The 19,935-nt window shown below is 30.9% G+C and overlaps 1 protein-coding gene and 1 long non-coding RNA gene across 4 annotated transcripts in view; one reads left to right on the top strand and one right to left on the bottom strand.

Moving 5' to 3' along the window:
* LOC107367038 (uncharacterized) overlaps positions 1–19,935 on the top strand; it is a 90,824-nt gene that overhangs the window by 69,428 nt on the left and 1,461 nt on the right. For all 3 annotated transcript variants that reach the window (XR_016199602.1, XM_089268786.1, XM_089268785.1), the window contains exon 14: positions 15,340–15,459. Coding sequence is in view for 2 of the 3 variants with exons in the window: in XM_089268786.1 (XP_089124912.1) it covers positions 15,340–15,420 (81 nt within the window). In the remaining variant the exon portion in view is untranslated. The remainder of the gene's footprint in view (positions 1–15,339; positions 15,460–19,935) is intronic.
* On the bottom strand, positions 18,072–19,854 carry LOC149093289 (uncharacterized). The gene is made up of 3 exons (XR_016199604.1): positions 19,725–19,854; positions 18,505–18,602; positions 18,072–18,213 (listed from the first exon to the last, which is right to left on the bottom strand). It is a non-coding gene; the product is annotated as an uncharacterized LOC149093289 (long non-coding RNA).

Genomic DNA, 19,935 nt, shown 5'->3' with positions numbered 1-19,935 from the left:
TTCATTAACATTCAGCTCTTAATCGACTTGTTTTAAACTTTGCTCAGATTCCTTGTAAATACAATCAAGACTAACAAAGTTAATTAAACAAATTGTCTTTACAATTGTTTTCAATTTTCAACTCCAATAAGTCCATTCATTGAATGTCCTTTTCGGTTAACCTTTTGTTTAACCTTTCAATTAAAACCTTTATTTACCTTTCAATGAAACACGTTTAATTACACTTTAACTATCATGGAATAATTAATCTTGAGAGAATCTCGAAAAGCTTCAATTTAAATATTAAATGAAAAAACTTGATTTCGAATGAAACTTTTCTGAAAACATATTCAATCCCAGGGAAAAATATCCAAATGCTGAAAAATTGTGACCAAAATTTTGATTTGCTTATCTAAATTCAAGTCAATCAGTTAAAAAAGATTGAATAACATTTTCTGATAACTTTTACTTTTAAATTGCAAGTTTTCCTCTTTTCATCGTTGAACACAATTTGATATGGAATCTATCTGAATATGAAATTTTTCATTTCAAGAGAATGTTTAAAATGATATTTTTCCCTTTCAACAGTTTTTCCATGGAAAATATTTTTTCTTCATTTACTTTTGAGAAAAAAAATGTTGACATTTTCCGATTTTTCTTGTTCTTCTTTCAACACTCACTGTTAATTGTTAACTGATTATCGATAATTTGATTGTCAATAGCATCAAAGTTGTGTCAAGATATGTCGAAATGTTTCGAATGAGAAGGAATATTCGAAAAGATTCTTCTGAAAATCAATTTTCATCTCTTGATAAATAACCATTAACTTGTTTATTTTCAATTTTCCAATGACAACATTCTGACAACATGAACACCAAACAACCATATCATCTCATCTTACTCTTCATTGAAAAACTTTCATCATCTTGCTTCTCAAAGTGTCATTAAATATCAATAATATGAGAAGAGAGAAGCGAAGATAAATAAAGAAAAATTGTTCCGTTTTCGTTGAATCGTTCGACAGATTATTTCATTGAGAATTCCTATCATGTCCATTTCAAAATGTTCATGTACTCATCAACATTTCCTTTTACCTTTCACTTTTCACTTGCAATACCATCAAATATTATTATTGAAATTTCATGTCAAACTTTGCAAATTCAAGATGAACTACAAATCAACATTTAAAATCCAAATTCAATCAACATTCCAATTAGTATTCGTCAATTTCAATTTAAATAGAATAGCAAATTCTGAATTCTGCTTGAAAAAATGAATAAAATCTAAATTCTCAAGTTCGACTCAACAAAAAAGCTCAACTTTGAAATTCATTTGATTCCAAGTAAAGACTTTGATAACTTTCACTCCAAGTTATGAGTTAAACTCCCAGTAAACCTTTAGAAACAACTCGTTCCATTGTTCAGTAATTGAATATTTTACAAACATAAACATTTTTCCAATTCTGTTTGCTATTTTTGGTGGAAAACATTTTCAAACTTTTCATTACTTTTCTTTTAATCAGCAAATTCATTACTCTTTTTCCTGTTTTTTTTCATGTAAAACCAACAAAAGATCATTTTTTTGCTCCAATTGAAGAGTAAATCTTTTCAACATTTGAAAGTTGATACTTTTTTTCCTCACTTTTCTCTCCATTTCTTTTCCATTTTCATTTAGCATTTTTTATTCTTTCCATTCAGAACTTCGTAGAGAAGAGGAAAAAAAAGTAACTCATTGAAACTCGAAACCAAACTATTGTATCAGTAGATACAATGAATCTCAATCAGTTGTTCAACTACTTCTTTGTTTAGCCATTTAGTTTCACCATTCAACTTTCATTCAATGCAAATCTCAATTGTTAATTGTCAAATGATTCAGTTAAACAATTTTCTGTTGAAACTTTCCATCAACACAAAGACTTGGCAAGAGAAGGCGAAATTCAATTTAATGGTTTACAAGTTTTAATGGACAATTGAATGACTGTTCAAGTTGATGACAAAAAGATGTCCATTTTTCATTCACAACTCGGAATATCATCAAAATTAAAGAGGAAATGAAACAATTTTTCAATGTCGATCCAATGTTTAACCTTTTTTTGCTTTACTCTAATATTCAATTTGCTTTACTTGATTAATGAACCTTTGATTTGTTTAAATTAAATTGCTTTGCAAACAATTTATTGCCAATCATTTCTCTCTGTCAGATTATTCAGTTTAACTTTTCATGTGAGAATGCAAAAAGCATCATTTCCTTCATTAAATCATTCATGTTATTTACCACCTTTTAACACAATTTAGCCAACTATTTAATGTTTTTTGGACACTTTTTGTTTTCATTATTATGCTTCATTTAAAATTGTTTTTTGCCTTTCCTTTAAACTTTACTTTTGCTCAATCAATTTACAGTGATTTATTGTTTACCATCAAATTTATGGTTAAATTTTCTGTTACCTTGTTATTTATGTGTATTACTTGTACAGTTAACAGTTTATACAATTATGCTTAATTTAATGTGATCAACATTTAACAATAAATAACATGCTAATTGAACTGCAACTTTTCTGGTCTCAGGCTTTTCCGTTTTTTGCTTCATTTGCAGTTTCATTTTTTTGCAGCTCAATAACTTATCGGGTTAATTGGTTATTTAGTTTATCATTTAGTCGTAAATTGGCCTTTCTATTGGATATTATTAAATTGTCCATTTCATAGAAGAAACTTGATTACGATTGCGGGCCAAATAAACGCTGATTTGTGATAATTTGGTTGGGAAGTTTCCAATAAATCTCACCTCAATTCACACCTAAATGCTGGGTAAAGTCGTAGATATTATTGTCATGATTCCAGTTTATTTGATTCTAATAAACATTTAAATATAGATCTGTTTTCAAGAGACAATAAATATTGGTTGAAAACAGTAAAACCAATAGTAGATATTATTGGCTTGTTACACATTAATGGCGGATATAAATACAGTCACTTCATTTTATCATAATCAATGATTACTTAAAAAGTGATCAAATGACCGTTTATAGACTCGCAGTAGTCTGGTGACAATGTGTTTACATTGAACATTAGAACCGATTCATTTTGCGTTATTAGTTAGAAACTTAATCTCAGTTTGGTTTCACTTTTGAGGTTCTTACTCAGGACTAACCATTTTGCCCCTTAAGCTCATTGCTAAGGCAGAAGCTAAACCTTTTGATTTTATGGTCACTTAAACCCAAGTATAAAACTCACTCCATGCCTTAAAGGCAATCTTCAATTTTTGTCATCTTTCGTTCCACTTATTTCAAACTGAACATTCTTTTGAATTCCTGAAATTTTCTCGTATGTTGAGGCGTCATGAGATTTCCTTTAAATTCAATTCTAACCATGACTCTGAAGAAGCGAATTTTAAATCTAAAAGCTTTTTCTTTTAACGATTAGAGAACTACCCAATTCAATAAATCCTGTTCGAGCATAAAACTTGCTCATTTTTTCCACCATCTTTGACTCCAAGTGAGATTGTTCATGATACTGAACGTGCATTCCTTTAGATTTGAGAGATATAATAATCAATGCATGAATTAGATGAATAATCATGAGAATTCCCTTGAAATAGTAATTTATTGACTCTCTTTGATCCAAATAATTTCGTCTCTTTGGTTACTAAAAATGTTGCTTTTATTGCTAGGAATTTTGAGGTTCGTAAAATTTTCGTTGATTTGTTTCTTTTGTTGAGCTTTCATTTTCCTTTGCCAGTTTTGCTAGCCAACTTAAAGTGATAAACTTAAAGACTCGAGTTAAGCCTGATCAATGTCAATCATTTTAGTTGGTCAAATGATTTTTTGTTGGATTAAAACATTTGTCATTTTTGATCAACTGAAGCAATCAGAATCACTTTGGACTTTGAGACAAATGCACCATGAAAAAGGAAGAAGAAGATGAAAAAAGATTTCATTTGAGAACAAAAATGGCCCAAAAAATATGAAAAAAGCAAATAATAATGTTGATAATAAAAATAATGATTTGTTTTTACCATCATTTACTCAAAGGATACATGGTGTAACATGTGAATCATTTCTGAATCATGAACATTTTTCATCATCTTTATAATTGAAAGTGAAATATAAACCCGAATCTGGTTTTCATGATATTTGATTGGAATCACATTTTTGTCACTTTCAATCTAATCGTTAATCTATTATCATTTCAGAGTTTGATTGTGAAGCGCAATAATACACTTGAAGATGAGAAGAGCAAAAAAAATGTTCATTCATGATGATAATCGATTACAATGAGCATGGAAAAGGAAAAGTCGAAAAATGTTTTTTCTCTTCTTCTTCTTCTTCTGTTGGTTGAAAATGTTCAAATGAACCGCTTAATACATAATATTTTAAGCTCATTAATATTTATCATTGGGATTTGAAGATCCAGAGATAATATTTTACTTTTCATTAAATCAAATTCTGATCTGGTTTTTGGTTTCTCTGGTTAATTCCCATTTGCCAATAGTTTCTCAAGTGATTAAGATTAAATACAGATGACTGTGGTTTAAAGCTCTTATATTTTGAGCTTTTCTTGCGCTTCATTTGGTTGACATTAAATTGACAATCGTATTTGCTTGTCCAATAATCAAGCTTAATGTCAACAAACATATCAAACATCAGTAATGTTAAGAGCCTTTAACCTGTAACATTGAATCAAATGTCCCATGAATGGTGTTAACAGGGAATTCAATCAGCTTAACTTGATCATGTAACATTCTTACGAGTAATTCACCACTTCTTTCCTTCTTCAAACCATCTGAATGGCTTCAAAATTGTAACAAACTGTCTCAGTGTTTAAGCTGTGAACGTTTCATCTTTAGTTTAGATTCATGGCAATCAAATGAAATTATTGAATTAATGACAAAACTGGTTTAACTTCAGGAAAAAAGTGAATCGACTAAATCCTAACATCCAAAGGTTTTCCGTCTAAACTCACAATTGACTAACTTCAATATCATTAGGTGACCAGAAACGTCGCACAATTAAAAGATGAATGTTGAGGATGAACTGATTCAGGCTATTTGCACCATTATCGCTGGTGAGACAGAATTCGAACATTTAGAAATTTCGATAAATTCGAGAATAAAATTTTCTATTCTCTTTGACTTTAAGTGTTTGAGTTTTAATGTACCTAATGGTTGTAAGCTTAGCATGAAGCCTAAAGTTTTAGCAAATGTCAACAACTCCAAGTAAACAGTGGAAGAATTGAAATCTTAAAGGTCCAATTAGTGTTCGCTAATTGAGACAATATGATTAAATTCAGTCAACTGATAACTGCTGCAATTCACATGAGTTTAGTTTTATTGTTAACCACCCAATCAACATATTTTTTTTGTTGAATCAAAATGATTTTTTTTGGAGTCGTTTACGACTCCAAAATTGATAGTTTTCTGAGTCAAAAAAATTTTGACTCCAAAATAAATCAAAATTGAATCTTTTTGGACATTTTATGGTTTTAATATTTCAATATAATTCTGATATAAGATATTTCTATGTATAAAAAGTGAAGAACAAAGAAAATTGAATAGAATTGATTTCGTAAAAATCTTAATATTTGTAAAACAATGAATTGTGTATATAAAATAATTTGTAGATATTTAACAAGATATAGTGGTCAAGAAATAAGAAATGAGAATATCAATCTATTTCCATAGGTTTGATTTCTTGTGAGAACTCCATGTTCTCAATATCTGGGTCCTCTTCAGTGGCAGTTGCCTTCTTGAATTTGGCAAATAAACAATTTGACATTTCCTTTAAAACTGTAATCTTTACATCTTCTTGAGCTTTTTTTTGCTTGATTTTGCTAATCGATCTTAGATCTGAAAATTTCTTCGTTTTTTTGATCTTCTTGTCAAGAACTAAATATATCATAAAGATAAAAGAATTTAGAAATCAATAAGCGAGTGTGAAAAATCTAAATTGCTTAGAAATTCGCTAGTGGAAGCTAAACTTACCTTTACCCATTTTAGCTTTTTTATCTGGGAATAGAGAATTGGTTTGAATATAATAATTTGATGAAATTATGTAGAAGAAGATGAGATGATCTTGTAGATGAAGATGTAGATGAAAATGAAGATGATGATGATGATAAATTGATATAATAAAAAGATGATACAATTCACAATTCGATTTTATCAAAGAAAAAGCTAAAAATTTAATGGTTTTTGTTGAGACGCTTTGGCAGTTATTTTGTAAACACTTTTAAATATTGAAAAGATATTTGATTCATGAAAATTAATTGTTGAAATAAGATCACAGAGCACTAATTAACCAAGATATTATAAAATAAAGAACTAATAATCTAAATTTCTGAGATAAAAATAGAAAACACTGAGAAAGAAGAAGAAGAGAACTGAACGCGTCAAAAATTTAAAAGGAATGGTTCGATAATATGGTCTTTGGCGTATTTATGAGAAAACTCTGTGCTTTTCACCATTAAGCATTTTTTGGTTTTCGAAAAAAGCTGACATAATATAAGACCTTTAGATTTTGTTCTTGGGTTGTTTATCTCATATATATGAGGTAAATTGATGATAAACGTTCCAGTGAAGCCTTTAAAGTTGATTTTGAATGGTGCTGCATGAACTTTATCGCAAAGACCGTAGATATTAGTTCCTATCCGAATGATGAATTTGATCACAAGAAAATCGTCATTTTCCGATTTTATCACAGAGTCACATCTAATCCGCTTTTTCGAGTATTTTATAGTTGAAAATCTTTTCCCGTCCATTGAAACAGTTTTATATAATGTGAATTCTGGAACCTCATTTCCAAATAAAGCCATGATTTGCTGTTGAACTTCTGCTATATCTTCAGGTGACTCTTTAGCTTTCAATGAAATAACTTTTTCGGTTATTCTATCTAAGAAATATGAATTGAAACCAAAATCTCTTTTCTCTTTTTCTTGAAGAGGCCAATCTGCTATTGAGTTCAATATTTCTTGATATTTGAAATCGTTAATAAATATCCGAACCAGTGATGGGGCGATGTTAGAAGATCTTCTCACTTTTTCTTTTAATATCCCCATGTAATTTTCCAAGGCATAAGATGATATATTCTTGTTCGGTCCATGATTACGAACAGAATCTGGAAGATGAGAAAGTATATGCAAATTATACGTCATGAAGTTAGATCCGTATATTTTTGCAACTCCATGTTGGAATTCATAGATCAAATTTCTGAGTTCATCCAATGCTTCCCGTTTTATGGGACCACAATGAGCTAACTGGAAAATTCTGATGAAACACATGAAATGGTTGATAACATTTTGTTTGAGTAAGCCTTTGATTATTGTAGGTAAATAATAAACGAGGAAGGAATCGTATTCTGAGCTCTTCCAATATTTGATTTGCTCAAAATCTCTCGGAGATCTTGTAAATTCTGAGGGAACAGATATACCAATTATTCTAGCTGAGAGTAAACGTCTGAATGAACTTCTGTCTATATCTCGATCAAAGATATTCATCACTGTCTCGCCAAACCATCCTCTTAGTATAAGTGTACGCAAAATACCGAGAACCAAACAGTGCATATGCTCAACAATAACTCCATCAACAATGTTGAAACTTTTTAGATCCAGTAATGGTGAACCTCCAATAATTCCTTGAAATCTATGAATTTGATCAATATCGGCCTCAAGATCATCAATTTGATTCATACGTTCAAAGTTAATGAAATCTTCGTGGAGTCTTCTCAATTCACAGATCTCACGGAAATTTTTAATTGAAAAATGTCGTGATCTTCTTGAATTTGTGGATGCACAGATCAAACACCAATCACACCCATATGTGTGATTGTACTGTCTGACACCTCTGAGATAGGCTCTCATTGGAGCATCAGCCACTAACGCGATCAAATGAAATGTTGCCTTTTGTAATATATTAGATCTATTTGTCCATACAATTGGTTCTTCTTCAAGAACTTTTAACTCGGCGCAAATTGGTCCGAGATAACTTTCCAATTGAGGTTTGATTTTACCAACAAACAGACCGCAAAGAAAAAAATGTTTTCGTCTGAATTCAGGTTTTAATTCGTTGATTGAGATGAAAATTGGAAATATTTTAACGCTTGAGCTATTTCCAGCCTGTACCTCATCCGAATGCATTGTGAGAGTTAATTTCTTTTCACATGATGAGATCTCGTGTTCAGTTTCTTTGAACTTTCTTTTTGCCTCGGCATTCGAAATATCATCGATATAATCATCAACAAACTGCTCGGATGAAATCCATTGTGAATCAGGAATTGAGGGCAGATGACTTTCAAGCTGACCGCGAATTTCAATATGTAAAAAGTACTTGTCGTTCTGCATTTCAGCTTTCACTTCACGGTTTTCACAGATATAAGAACCATAATATCTTGGCTCTCCGAAAAATGGACCATGGCTGTGTTTATTATCACATATTAGATAAACACCAATCTTGTTTTTCCTAGCTCGTTTGTCCCATAAATATCTAACACTTGAGAAAGTGATAGGGTCCCTTGAAAATCTAAGATTTACATTGTTGAATAAATTAACCACCATTTCTGCCGCTGAAAGGCTGAGACCAACTTTGCTGAGAATTGCGGAGATCACCACTTCACAATAAGTCTTTTTATCAATAATTTCACTTTGATTATCATTGTTGTCTTCTTCAAATAAAACGTCGGAATCTGAAGCGATAGATAAATCGGTATTCGAAGAATAAACAGAAGGCAAGGGGATAGAATCACTTGAAGAAGCATTATCTGAGAAATCGGGTAAATCGTCGAGATATGCCGATTGTTGATTTAAGTGTTCATTTCTTTTATGACGATATGAACTTCTAGAAAAACTTGGATTTGTTTTAAAATCCATGAAATAAAACAATTAAATTGAACTGAATATTAAATTGAAATTGAATATTGAATTTAAACAATTAAAACCACGTGTTTCTAGGCAAAAGGGTTGCCATTAACAACAAACACGTGTTTTTTAAAGAGAAAATAGAATTTAAAATTTGTTCTATTCTCTTAAGATGTTCCTATGGATACAAAGCTTGATAAGCTACTTATCTTATCGGCGGAAAGAGTTCGCTTTTAAATTTTTATCTAATTAGGAAATTAAACATTTTATCATCTTTTAAGTTTTACAAATTAGTTCATTTGTGCGTTTTAAATCATTTTGTGACAAATTTTACTAGATTTACCATCTCTAGAGCTAAAATTTTGTGAAAATTCAGTTCTTTTTTGTGTTTTATGGACATTTGTTCGCGACGAAAAGTCTACAATTTTAAAATTTCTAAGTGTTCTAAAAGGCGATCAAATTCCCGATATATACTTAATCAACCGACAATTGTTGGCTCATATTGTGCTCTAAAAATGAGCGAAAAAATGATCATCGCCCTTTTTCTTGTAAAAGAAAGAAATGGAAAAGAATCAACCATTCCTGTTGGATTTTCGGTCGATTCAAACCTGATTCCAGTTGATCTCAAGCCTTTAGAGATTCATTTTGACAATTATGTGAAAATTGAAGTGCGTGGCTATCAGCCAGTAACAGCCATGATAGTTGTTGTCGGAGGTAAGATCTAATACAATCTGTTTTAGCATAAAATGTTCTTTTCTAATATCTTATTTATTATTTCTCATTTTGTTGGCCAGAGGATTCGCAAGATCTACTCGCTGGTTATAAGACCTTTGTCAGTAAAGGAAAGACCCACAAGCCACCGAATCTTCAAACAAAGGTCTCACATTGGATGCCTCTTTCGAATCTGGTTGATCTTAAAAAAAGTAGAGAGTTCGCAGTTAAACCAATGGCCAAAAAAGATTTCGATGCTTTTATCAAATTTGTTGAGAATTTGCAAAAACCAGTCAATATAAGCTGCACTCCAGAGATTGTGAATTTAGATGATAATTCAAATCCAGCTTCGACATCTACAAAGAGTTCTAATTTAGAAGAAAATGATACAAATAAGGCCTTGAAAGATCTAATTTGTTCAACCAAAGAAAAAATAAAAAAGCTCAAGGAAGTGACCGAAGTTTTGGTTCTGACTCAAGAACAGAAAAATTATTTCATGAAATTGCTTCTATTCAAGAGAATTTGATAAACATTTTTCTAACATTGAAACCAATGAAAAATACTGGCCATTCAACTGCTGTGATTCCTAAAAAAGAACCGAATTCATCTATCGCAGATCTTCGTATCATACCTGAGATAGATGAAACCAAAGAACAATCCAAAGGAGTAACATTTGTCGAAGGTCTTCTCCCTGTCAAGACAACCAAATACAAAAAATTTTGTAAAAGTTTGCCAAAGATAATCAACGATCGAGAGCCTAATGCAGTTATTACAAATTTCGTAAAATTTTGTTTTCCCAACCACTGGCTGACTGGAGTGACCGTAGCTGGAAAAGGTAACAATAAATCTCTCTTGAGTTTATGGGCGTACAGTTCTCCACTCAACGATCCTGTTTCTGGTACATATGATGAATCGCTTGGAAAAGCAAGATTTGACGCTCTCATAGGTAATTTACTCTTTTATTATTATATTAGATATTTAATCCTATCCTCAAATTTATTTCTTATTTATATGTTCTATTTCAGACCACACTATGAGGAAATGTGGACGCAAGTCCTATGACTCGTACACTGTTGGCTTTCTTAATAACCAAGTTGGTAAAACTATGTATTACCAAAGAACAAGGATAAGTGTTAAAAAGAGTCAAGGTTCATCGCGATCAACAAAAGATACGACAACAGAAAGTGAAGATATTGAAGAAGATGATCCAGATTACGGTCAAATTTATGATGAAGAAGATGAAGACGATGAAGATGATGACGAAGAGAGTGAAGAAGATGACGAGTCGGAGACAACTCAAGATTGGGAAGAGAATCAGGATAAGTCAAGCAAATCAGCAAGTTCAAAGGTAAAAGAACATGATGATGCAATGGAGTTGGATGAAGATAAAAGATTTGATTGGGGCGGTGGCTTTTCGCAAAAGGTGCCTAGTAAGGTTGACAAACAAGCTCAAAGATCTGCGAAAAGGCCTGAAAAAGAACCAGAGAAAAAGAAAGATAAAGAAGAAGATAAAAGTGAATCGAAAGATCTCCAAGAAAAACAGTCAGGCCAAAATGAAGATGAAAGATCTGAGAAAGACATGTCAACAAAGCCTGGCCAGAAACCTGATAGTGATGATTTAGTGGAAGTTGATGATCCTCAAAAATCTGAGGAAGTACCAAAGAAAATTGTACCGAAAGATACTGGTGGTGGCTTAGGTGAAGAAGAACAGTCAGGTCAAAATGAAGCTGGAAGATCTAAGAAAGAGAGATCTCCTGCGAAAGTTAACTCTAAAACCCCTGTTCAGAAAGATAATGGTGAGGATTTATTTGATGACGATGAAGATGAATTTTTAGATTCCATGTACACAATGGAACAAGAATTATCTGGCCATGGACCGCTTTTTGGTGATGAGACTTTAGAAGACAGAAATCCCATTACATCAACTCCTGCTAAGATATCGGCTGCGATACCAGCTGTCGGTATTACTCCAATTCAATATAAATTGAATATTTCTCACTCAACTAATAAATCAGAACCTGATTTAAATGAAATCGAAAAAGGCAAATCTTCAACCTCTGATTCTGGAATCAGTCTGTCAGATAGATCTGTGAACATTCAGCAGCAAGCGAATCAACCTCAGACTGCTATCACAGAAGCTGAAATCACTTCAAAAGAAACTTCTGATAAAAAAGATATTGACCAGGGTACAAAAAGAAAACATTCTGATAACACAGAAATTGGATCAAATAAAATTCAGAAAAATGAAGAGAATAATTCTGATGTTGCACCAACTACGGTTAACAAGCCAGAGACATCAGTAAAGGCCTCAACATCTTCAGCATCATCTGTTCAAGTCACTGCTTCAATTGCACCCGAATTTCTGGCTCTGCTCAGTAACCCTGATAATCAAAAGTTTTTATCAACTATTTTGGCTCAAATGACTAAAAAAAATTAGAACCCAACTGTTTTTCAAACTTATGCTCAATGACGGTAAACAAAATTTTACTTCAAAATCAAATTAGAATGATCGAGAATAAATTGCAAAATCATATTTTTGCAATTCATTCTCATCATTGAAAAAAATTTACTAATCAAATTTCCCAATAATTTTTGAAAATAACCAATTACTAGATCTACTTTCTACTTCAATCTCTTTTCTAACCAATTGAAAACATTTCAACTCAATACCTATCTTTAATCCAATCAATTTTCTACTCACATATCTGTTTTGAATCCTTTTTCTGTTTTTTTACAATAAAAAGTCTTGAGCTCAAAAGTAATAATCATTAAGTTCTATTAAGTTGTTCTTAGTTCTTGTTTCTAATTTTTGTGAAAACATCAAGTAAATTATCTATCATTATGATCAACCGTTTTTCTAAACCACACGTTGCAAATAATGGATTAAAATCAAAGCAACCTTTAACACCAGTCGAGCTGAAAATTTATGGTAAATCTAGCAAAAGTAAAGTAAGTTCTATGAAATCAAATCCTTTATCCAAATCTGTTGAGAACTCTGTTGAAGGTCTCAAAAATTGTGCGTCAACTTCTGGAACTGTGATCAGCCAAATAACGGGAGAAAAAAAGACCAGTGATCTTTCTCAAACGGAAAGATCTGTAAATTTGACACAACCACTCAAGAATGGATTGATTTTTGCGATAGTTTTGCCATATCTTCTGGACAAAGAAAAGAATGAAATTAAACAGCCAATTCTGATAAAATTGAAAGAATCTGATTTAGAAGAATTTGGATTTGAGTTACCTTTTTCTAGCTATTTAGATAGTAAAATGAATTGTTTCAAACTAAAAATTGGATCGTTTTATTTCTCTGCTCAAATTATTGCCACTGGTGGTAAGTTTACAGTTTATTCAATTATCTCGAATGATCTATTTATATTGTGATATTTTCTTATTCAGATTCACCTTTAAATTTGAGAGTATGTTTACAAGAAAATATATCTTCTAACTTGGAATGGAAAGATCTTCCCAAAATGAAACGCTTATCAAGTGGTGTCACAACACTTCAACATTGTCCACTTGAATCTGAAAATGATATCCCACCCAAACGTGTTTTGTCTACACAAGAAATTGAGAAACTATTTTCAAGCAACGTTCAAGTGAAGGGATCTAATGATGTGAATGAAGGTCAAGAGGAAAACGACGAAGTTCAAGATTCAAGATCATTTGATTCGGATAGAATCAAAGAATCGGGTGACTTGAGTACAGATGAAATCAGTGAAGAAAGTTCTTCTCCGAAAGACTTGGAAGAGACAAGCAAGATCAAAGATCAAAACAATAACAAGAAAAGCAAAGAAATAGAGAAAGAAAAAAGTAAAAATAGAAAAAGAAAGAATGATTCAAGCTCAATTGACAAATCAGCAATGGAAGTTGCTATGGATAGCATTAATGAGCAAGTGGATGATCTTATAAAGCGTAAGAAAGGTCTCTCTGAATATGACACTGTTGGCTCATTTCTTATTTCAATTATCAATGTATTAAACGATGTGCGGCAGTATATTGACTTGAAAAATCAATATGCTTCTGAAATATCTAATTGTGTGCCTGAAAAAGATCTCACATATAAGATCAGTCAAAAGGTAATTATTGAGAATCTATCTAGCTTTCTTTAGCAAAAAATTAATCGTCTTTTTTCAAACCAACAGAATCAGATTTACCTGGAAGGCACAATAAGATTAGATCTTGATCTTTATAATGAAGCCATCAGGAATTCCACTCCATCGAAGGCTCCATCATTTGCATATCAAATGATAAAGATAGCGTTTCCTCCCGAATATTATGAAAAAGTAACGTTGGGAAAAAAGGTTATCAATAAAAAAGAGATGGAAAGATACTTGAACGTTGATCCAAATTGTGAGAAAACAAAATATCCCCTTTCTTTTATCTGGGGTTTTGAGAAACCATACAGTTCTAGAATGCAAGGAACATTCGATTATCAATTAGGCCAGCAAAGGTTACGTGCATTTATAAGTGAGTAAAACGCCAACCAATGTAGCCACACTTTCTAACTCAAAGATATCTTTTCTTATTTTTTAGATCACATTTTCAGAAAAGCAAAGATCTTTCAATATTCGGCAGCAGCCGAATATAGCGTTAGATCGAGAATAATCAAAGAGCTTTGTTCTAAGAACACAAATATGATAAAGGAAGGATCAAAGAATAGAGAAAATGAAGGTGACGCCGAAGATAGTGAAGATCAGAGTTCCAATGTCTCGGATGATCATTTACCTAATTCCTGGGATATTGATGCTTTCGAAAGCTGATCAATTCATTATTCTAAGAAATCGTGTATATTAGTTAATAAAATAACTTTGAAATTGGATCTATTATATTCTTGGTTATTCTTCATTCTTATAAATAATAACTCGTGTATATCAGATGTTATAATTGCAGAAGATTCTAACATCTGTGACATAAGATAAACCTTTATCTTATATCTATTATATTCTCGGTTTTAATATCTGTGAAATAAGATAAACCTTTATCTTATATCCATTATATTCTTGATTATTCCTTATTCTTATGAATAATAACTCGTGTTTATTAGATATAATAATTGAAGAAGATTATAACATCTGTGACATAAGATCAACCTTTATCTCAGAACCTAAATGTTCCAATATACCAAAATCTTATACCGTAATACATGGAATTAAGATCAAAGATTATCCTACATATCGCGTTTTCTTTGGTATGTGAAAAATTAAGTTCTGAGACAAAAATAGTTGTTCTTTGCTTGAGAACTTGAATTTTGATTCAAAATTTATTCAAAATTTATTCAAAATTGATTTAAAAAAACTTGTCAAAACGAATCAATTTTGACTCAATAGCTCTCTAAATTGAGTCAAAATCATTCAAAAAATTTTGATTCAACATTTACTCATTTGGCAGAGAAGGCTCATTTTCTGAGTCGTCATTGAATCAAATATGTTGATTGGGCATAAACATCAATCAACCTTCATCATTTTCATTTCACCCTCCAATTAGCCTTTTTGATTCCCTTTTTTTCATTAGTATGAAAGTCACATAATTTAATCACTAACCAACCACTCATTGTGAACACTTGCATTCCATGCATTATCTGACCATCAAACTTAGCATTCATTTTATTGTTTAATTAAAATATTTGATCACCTTGCTTGATTTAAAGCCAAAAATCAATCAAACGAGCAACAAAAAACTCCAAACTCTGACAAAACCAAGAAAAAATGTGAAAAAAATATCAAAACTTGCAAAACTCAAAAATGATTTATCAATGAAATCCTTTTGATCCAAACTAACCAAACGCTTTTCATTACTTAACCAGGGTAAAGGTGACGTTTCAGGAGGATGTAAGTGCATGTTGAATGGACAAAAGTGCCATCCTAAATGCAATTATTGCCATTGAAATGTCACTCAATGAGCACCAAATGATCAAAGGAAAAACGTAAGTACAAAGTTTATCAATTGATCTTCAATTTTGAGCAACTCTCATTAAAGGCTACACAGACTAAACATTTGAAAACCCTTTCCTTTATGATCCAACTCTATTGATATGGTTAAGGTTAAACTATCGTTATTAACCTGTTCATGTTTGGAAACAAATTCATGGGGAAAAAATGGATCCAATTTTCAGGTTTTCAAATTTTGCCAGCTTTTCAATCAGATAAGCGATGAAATGAAAATATTGAAAATTGAATTTAACATCATCAATAAGGATAAAGAAATGATTATTAAAATGATTCAACCTTCCTTCATCTCAACCTTTTCACTTTTCCAAACAATATTTGCTCATCTCATTCCTTCCCTTCCCTCTATTTATCAATCATCCATCAAACTAAAGACAGGATGGTTATGATAATCTATCATGATACTTCATAATACAGATCAATCTCTTCTTTACTTTTCACTTTCATGTGAAAATAGACCTTTAAACAGTTATATTGAGTTCACTTCATGATTGTGGTTAAGTATTGGATAAAGTTTTACCTTTTTTTCAACTGGGAATCATTTCCATGTTTGACAATTGCAAAGTGTAAATAGTTGATAAACCCAAACATGAATAAATCAACGAATCAAATTAATTCCCTTTCAATGACTTCACAGACTGATTGTAAAACCATTAGATTGATAGTGTAAAGTTAATAGAAAGGTCTACAGATGAATATTGTTAAACCTAGAAACTAATGAACCACTTTAAAGCAACTATTAAATTGAAAAGGAAAAGGTTGAAAGGTGAGAATTGATCAGAAGATTTATCTTGATAATTCAATAAATCTCTACCATTTCAATTATCTGCCAATAATCAGCCTCTAATGACAATTTGGAAGATAGAGAAAAAATTGTTTCCAATTTGCATTCTCTTCACTCAAAGAATCAAAATTAATATCAGCATTTCAAAATTGTTCATTTCTTGATATTTCCTTCTTATATCGATTCCCTGATAAAGCATATTGCTGTTACTAGTTACTGTATATTATATTCAAGCCAATTCATGTATACTTTTATAGTTGAAATAATCGTTCAGAAATTGTATTTTTTATTCTTACACTCAGATTGATCTGTGAATATCATTTTTTTTCTCCTTTTTTCTTGTGAAACTTCATGATGCTTTTTCGCTGGCAAAATCGTTATAAATAAATCCATCGATATGTATTGAATTGGAAATGGAAGGGAAAGGAAAAAAAGAAACGTTATTGTTATCAATTCTAGTTTATATTATCTGTTATTGAATAAATTTCAAGCTAAAAAAAGGAGAAAAATATTTTACACTTTCTTCACCTTCTTCTTGAAGCGATTGAAATAGATTGCAATTGATAGCCTTTAGTGTAATGATTTTGTCATCTTTCATTTGCTTTTATCATTTTCGAGGTCTTATTGTTGGTTAGCTTTTATTATGCTGATGATAAGTTGATAGGCAAAGGATTCTGGGAATGATAACTTTTCAAATGCATAACATTATTGTTCAATGTTTCATTGAACATTTTCACGAGTAAAAATGCTTTTTCCCTCTTCTTCTATTCAATCATTGCTGATTGAAACGTTATGAACCTCAATGATGAAACTTGATATCGATGATGATAACGATCATCTCGCTAATGATTATCATTATCATGCTGATCATTTGCACACACACACACACACAAAATAGTCTTTTGCTGTTTAAATTTATCTCTTTTCCTCTGTTGCCACTTTCCTTCCACATCATTTACATTAAACTTGTTCAACATATTGAAAAGTTGAAAACTTTTCTTCAACCTAAAAGCTTGGATAAACACTGTTTTCTTGACATCAAATTATAAGGGTTCAGTAATAATGTAATAATTTATTAGCATCAAATCAATTTTAGTCAATTTATAATCAATATTGCCACAAGTTTAGACAATTTTGTCTCAATGTTTCACCAACAAAATATAATCATCTGCAGCAAAATGTGAATCAATAAGGTGAACAAAGTCAAGATTATATTAGAGGTAAAAAAGGAAACGTTGCTGTATATTAAACAAGGATTTTAAACGTTTTATTAAAATTACTGTCAACCCATTTAATAAACACATCAGCCTCTCAATTAAAGTCTCAATTTTCATTGTTGCTATTTCTCAAATGAGAATCTCGTAAATACAGATTAAAGATTAGATGATCAGAATTTGACTTTTCTTGAGGTTTTCTCAGTTTCAAGTTCTCAAGTTGAAGATTGACTGAAAGATTTGATTAGCAACAAATATTGGTTTTTTTCATGGATGCTTCTGAGTTGAGAGCAGAAATTAAAGCTTGACTCGTTTTAATGTTTGAATGTAAATCACATCAGAAGCCATGAGATTTCCTCAGTTATTCAGAGTCATCACAAGTCATCATTTATCGGTTCAACTCTTTTCATTTTCAATTTTTTAGAGGTTCGATGGAAAAGGCATTTTCATTGTAAAAAGTGAAGATGCGAAATTTGATTTGTTTTCTTGCTATTCTGCATATCATGAAGATATTGAAACAAAGGTTGAGATTGAAGGCAGAAAGTATCAAATCAATGTCAATGATGGTTGGCATTTATTTTGAACAAATCAAAAACTCTTTTCTTTTCCTTTTCTTGATCATTCTCAATTTGTTTTTTTCCCTTCATCAGCTTCAATGGGCTAAGCTGGTGTAATCTTGGTTGCTGTTGGTGGTGGGTATTGATAGTGAAGGTGGTAATGTGATCAGCAAAAGTCTATTATCAATTCAAGTGTTGAAAGAAAGGGAAAGAAAGAAATGTTACAATGAAAACGAATAAAGAAAAGGACTTGATAAGATATAAATTTCAATTCTTACAGTTTACTTGATTTTTCATCATCATCTTCTTCTTCCTGATCATCATTCAGACTAATTCTGTCAAGTAAAACTAACAATTTCATCTTGCTTCTCTTCTTACCTCTTTTCAATCTTCAAAACCTTTCTTCAAACCTTCTTCTAATCTTACATCCAATAACTCCAGTAAAATGTAGGAATAAGTTTATCTTACCGATTCTTGGTGAGAAACAAAAAGGTTGGAAATTTTGGTGAAGCTTAGAGATTGTCTTCCAGATGATGATAATGATGATGAGCCTTTTCAAGCAGTTTCTTTGAAAGTGAAAAGGTAAAATTTTCAGGGAAACTTGAAGCAGAAAGAAATCTTTTTATATGAATTATTTGAATGGATAAAAAGTGTTTCTTTTTGCTTTACATTTTGCATCAATAACTTGATCATCCGAACATGTATTAACCCTTTTCTGTTTTTTAATCATGACACAGTCAATATTGAACCATCTTAACTGTAACATTGTGCAGCATTGAATCTGCTTTTCACACAAAATCAAATTAACGTTTATTCAGATGGGACTTGTTCAATCCATTGACACTCTCATATTAATATTACCACAAGTTTAACCAATTTGAATTTGCAAGTCTCAATGGTGATGATGAGAAGGAAATGTTTCATTGATTTATCATCTATAAGAATTTCCATTTGCTTCATCCTTAATCTCGATATTCATATATTAATATCATTAATATTCATTGCAGTTCATGGTTAAGTTGAAGGGTAAATCATTTAATGGTAAACATAATGTTATTCAAATGGTCATTTTCAACCATTCAATTAGTCTTATGAATTTAATCAGTGATGAGATGAAATTGATTTTAACCTTACATTTGCTTTATCATGGATTGATCAACAGATTTGTATAAATTTGTGTATTGACTAGTAAATCTTAATCTAAAGGGTTCAATCATTGACAGATCATTTTAGGTTAATCAGTATTAATAATCAAAATTCATGATCTGTTGGGATAATCATGATAAACATCACTGTTAGTATCAGAGTACATTGAATGGTTAGTAGTTGAAGTAAATTGTTTCCCTTTCATTATCATTTGATGTTAACCAGGAAAGGTTCAATTTTTGGGTTTCTGGTTAAAATTGCTCTCAAGTTTACTGGTTTTGTTTTGGTTTTCAATTATTTTACGTTTTTTGCTTGTTACGCTTAATTAGATTATCATATTTACTCTGATTAATGTTAATCATTATGGTTTAATTGTTGATCAACATCATCTTATTAAAGGTTGATTGTTAACCTAAACACGTCTATTAATAAGATTAATAGATGAAAATAATTAGTCTTAACCATCTCTTATGCATAGTTGTTGGGTTATAAGTAAAAATGGTTTCACCAAAAAACACCTTAACTGTTTACTGTATACTTACTTTGTCTTTTGTTTAATCATAATTACCCTATTTTAAAACACAAACTAATCCAATTTAATCGTTTAAATTAATGAACATTATTTTAATCTAATTAAGGTTGAACAATAAAATCACTTTCGTATGTAAATTGTATGTAAAACAATGTATCTTGTTTTGATCCATTGTAAAAGATATTACCAGCATATCAAGTATCAAAAGGATATCAGATCTA

The sequence above is a fragment of the Tetranychus urticae genome, chromosome 3 (genome assembly GCF_039701765.1).
Source record: "Tetranychus urticae isolate SD_2017Ah chromosome 3, NJAU_TeUrti_SD_1.0, whole genome shotgun sequence".
In the NCBI taxonomy this organism is placed as follows: domain Eukaryota; kingdom Metazoa; phylum Arthropoda; class Arachnida; order Trombidiformes; family Tetranychidae; genus Tetranychus; species Tetranychus urticae.
This window is presented reverse-complemented; position numbering and strand designations above follow the sequence as displayed.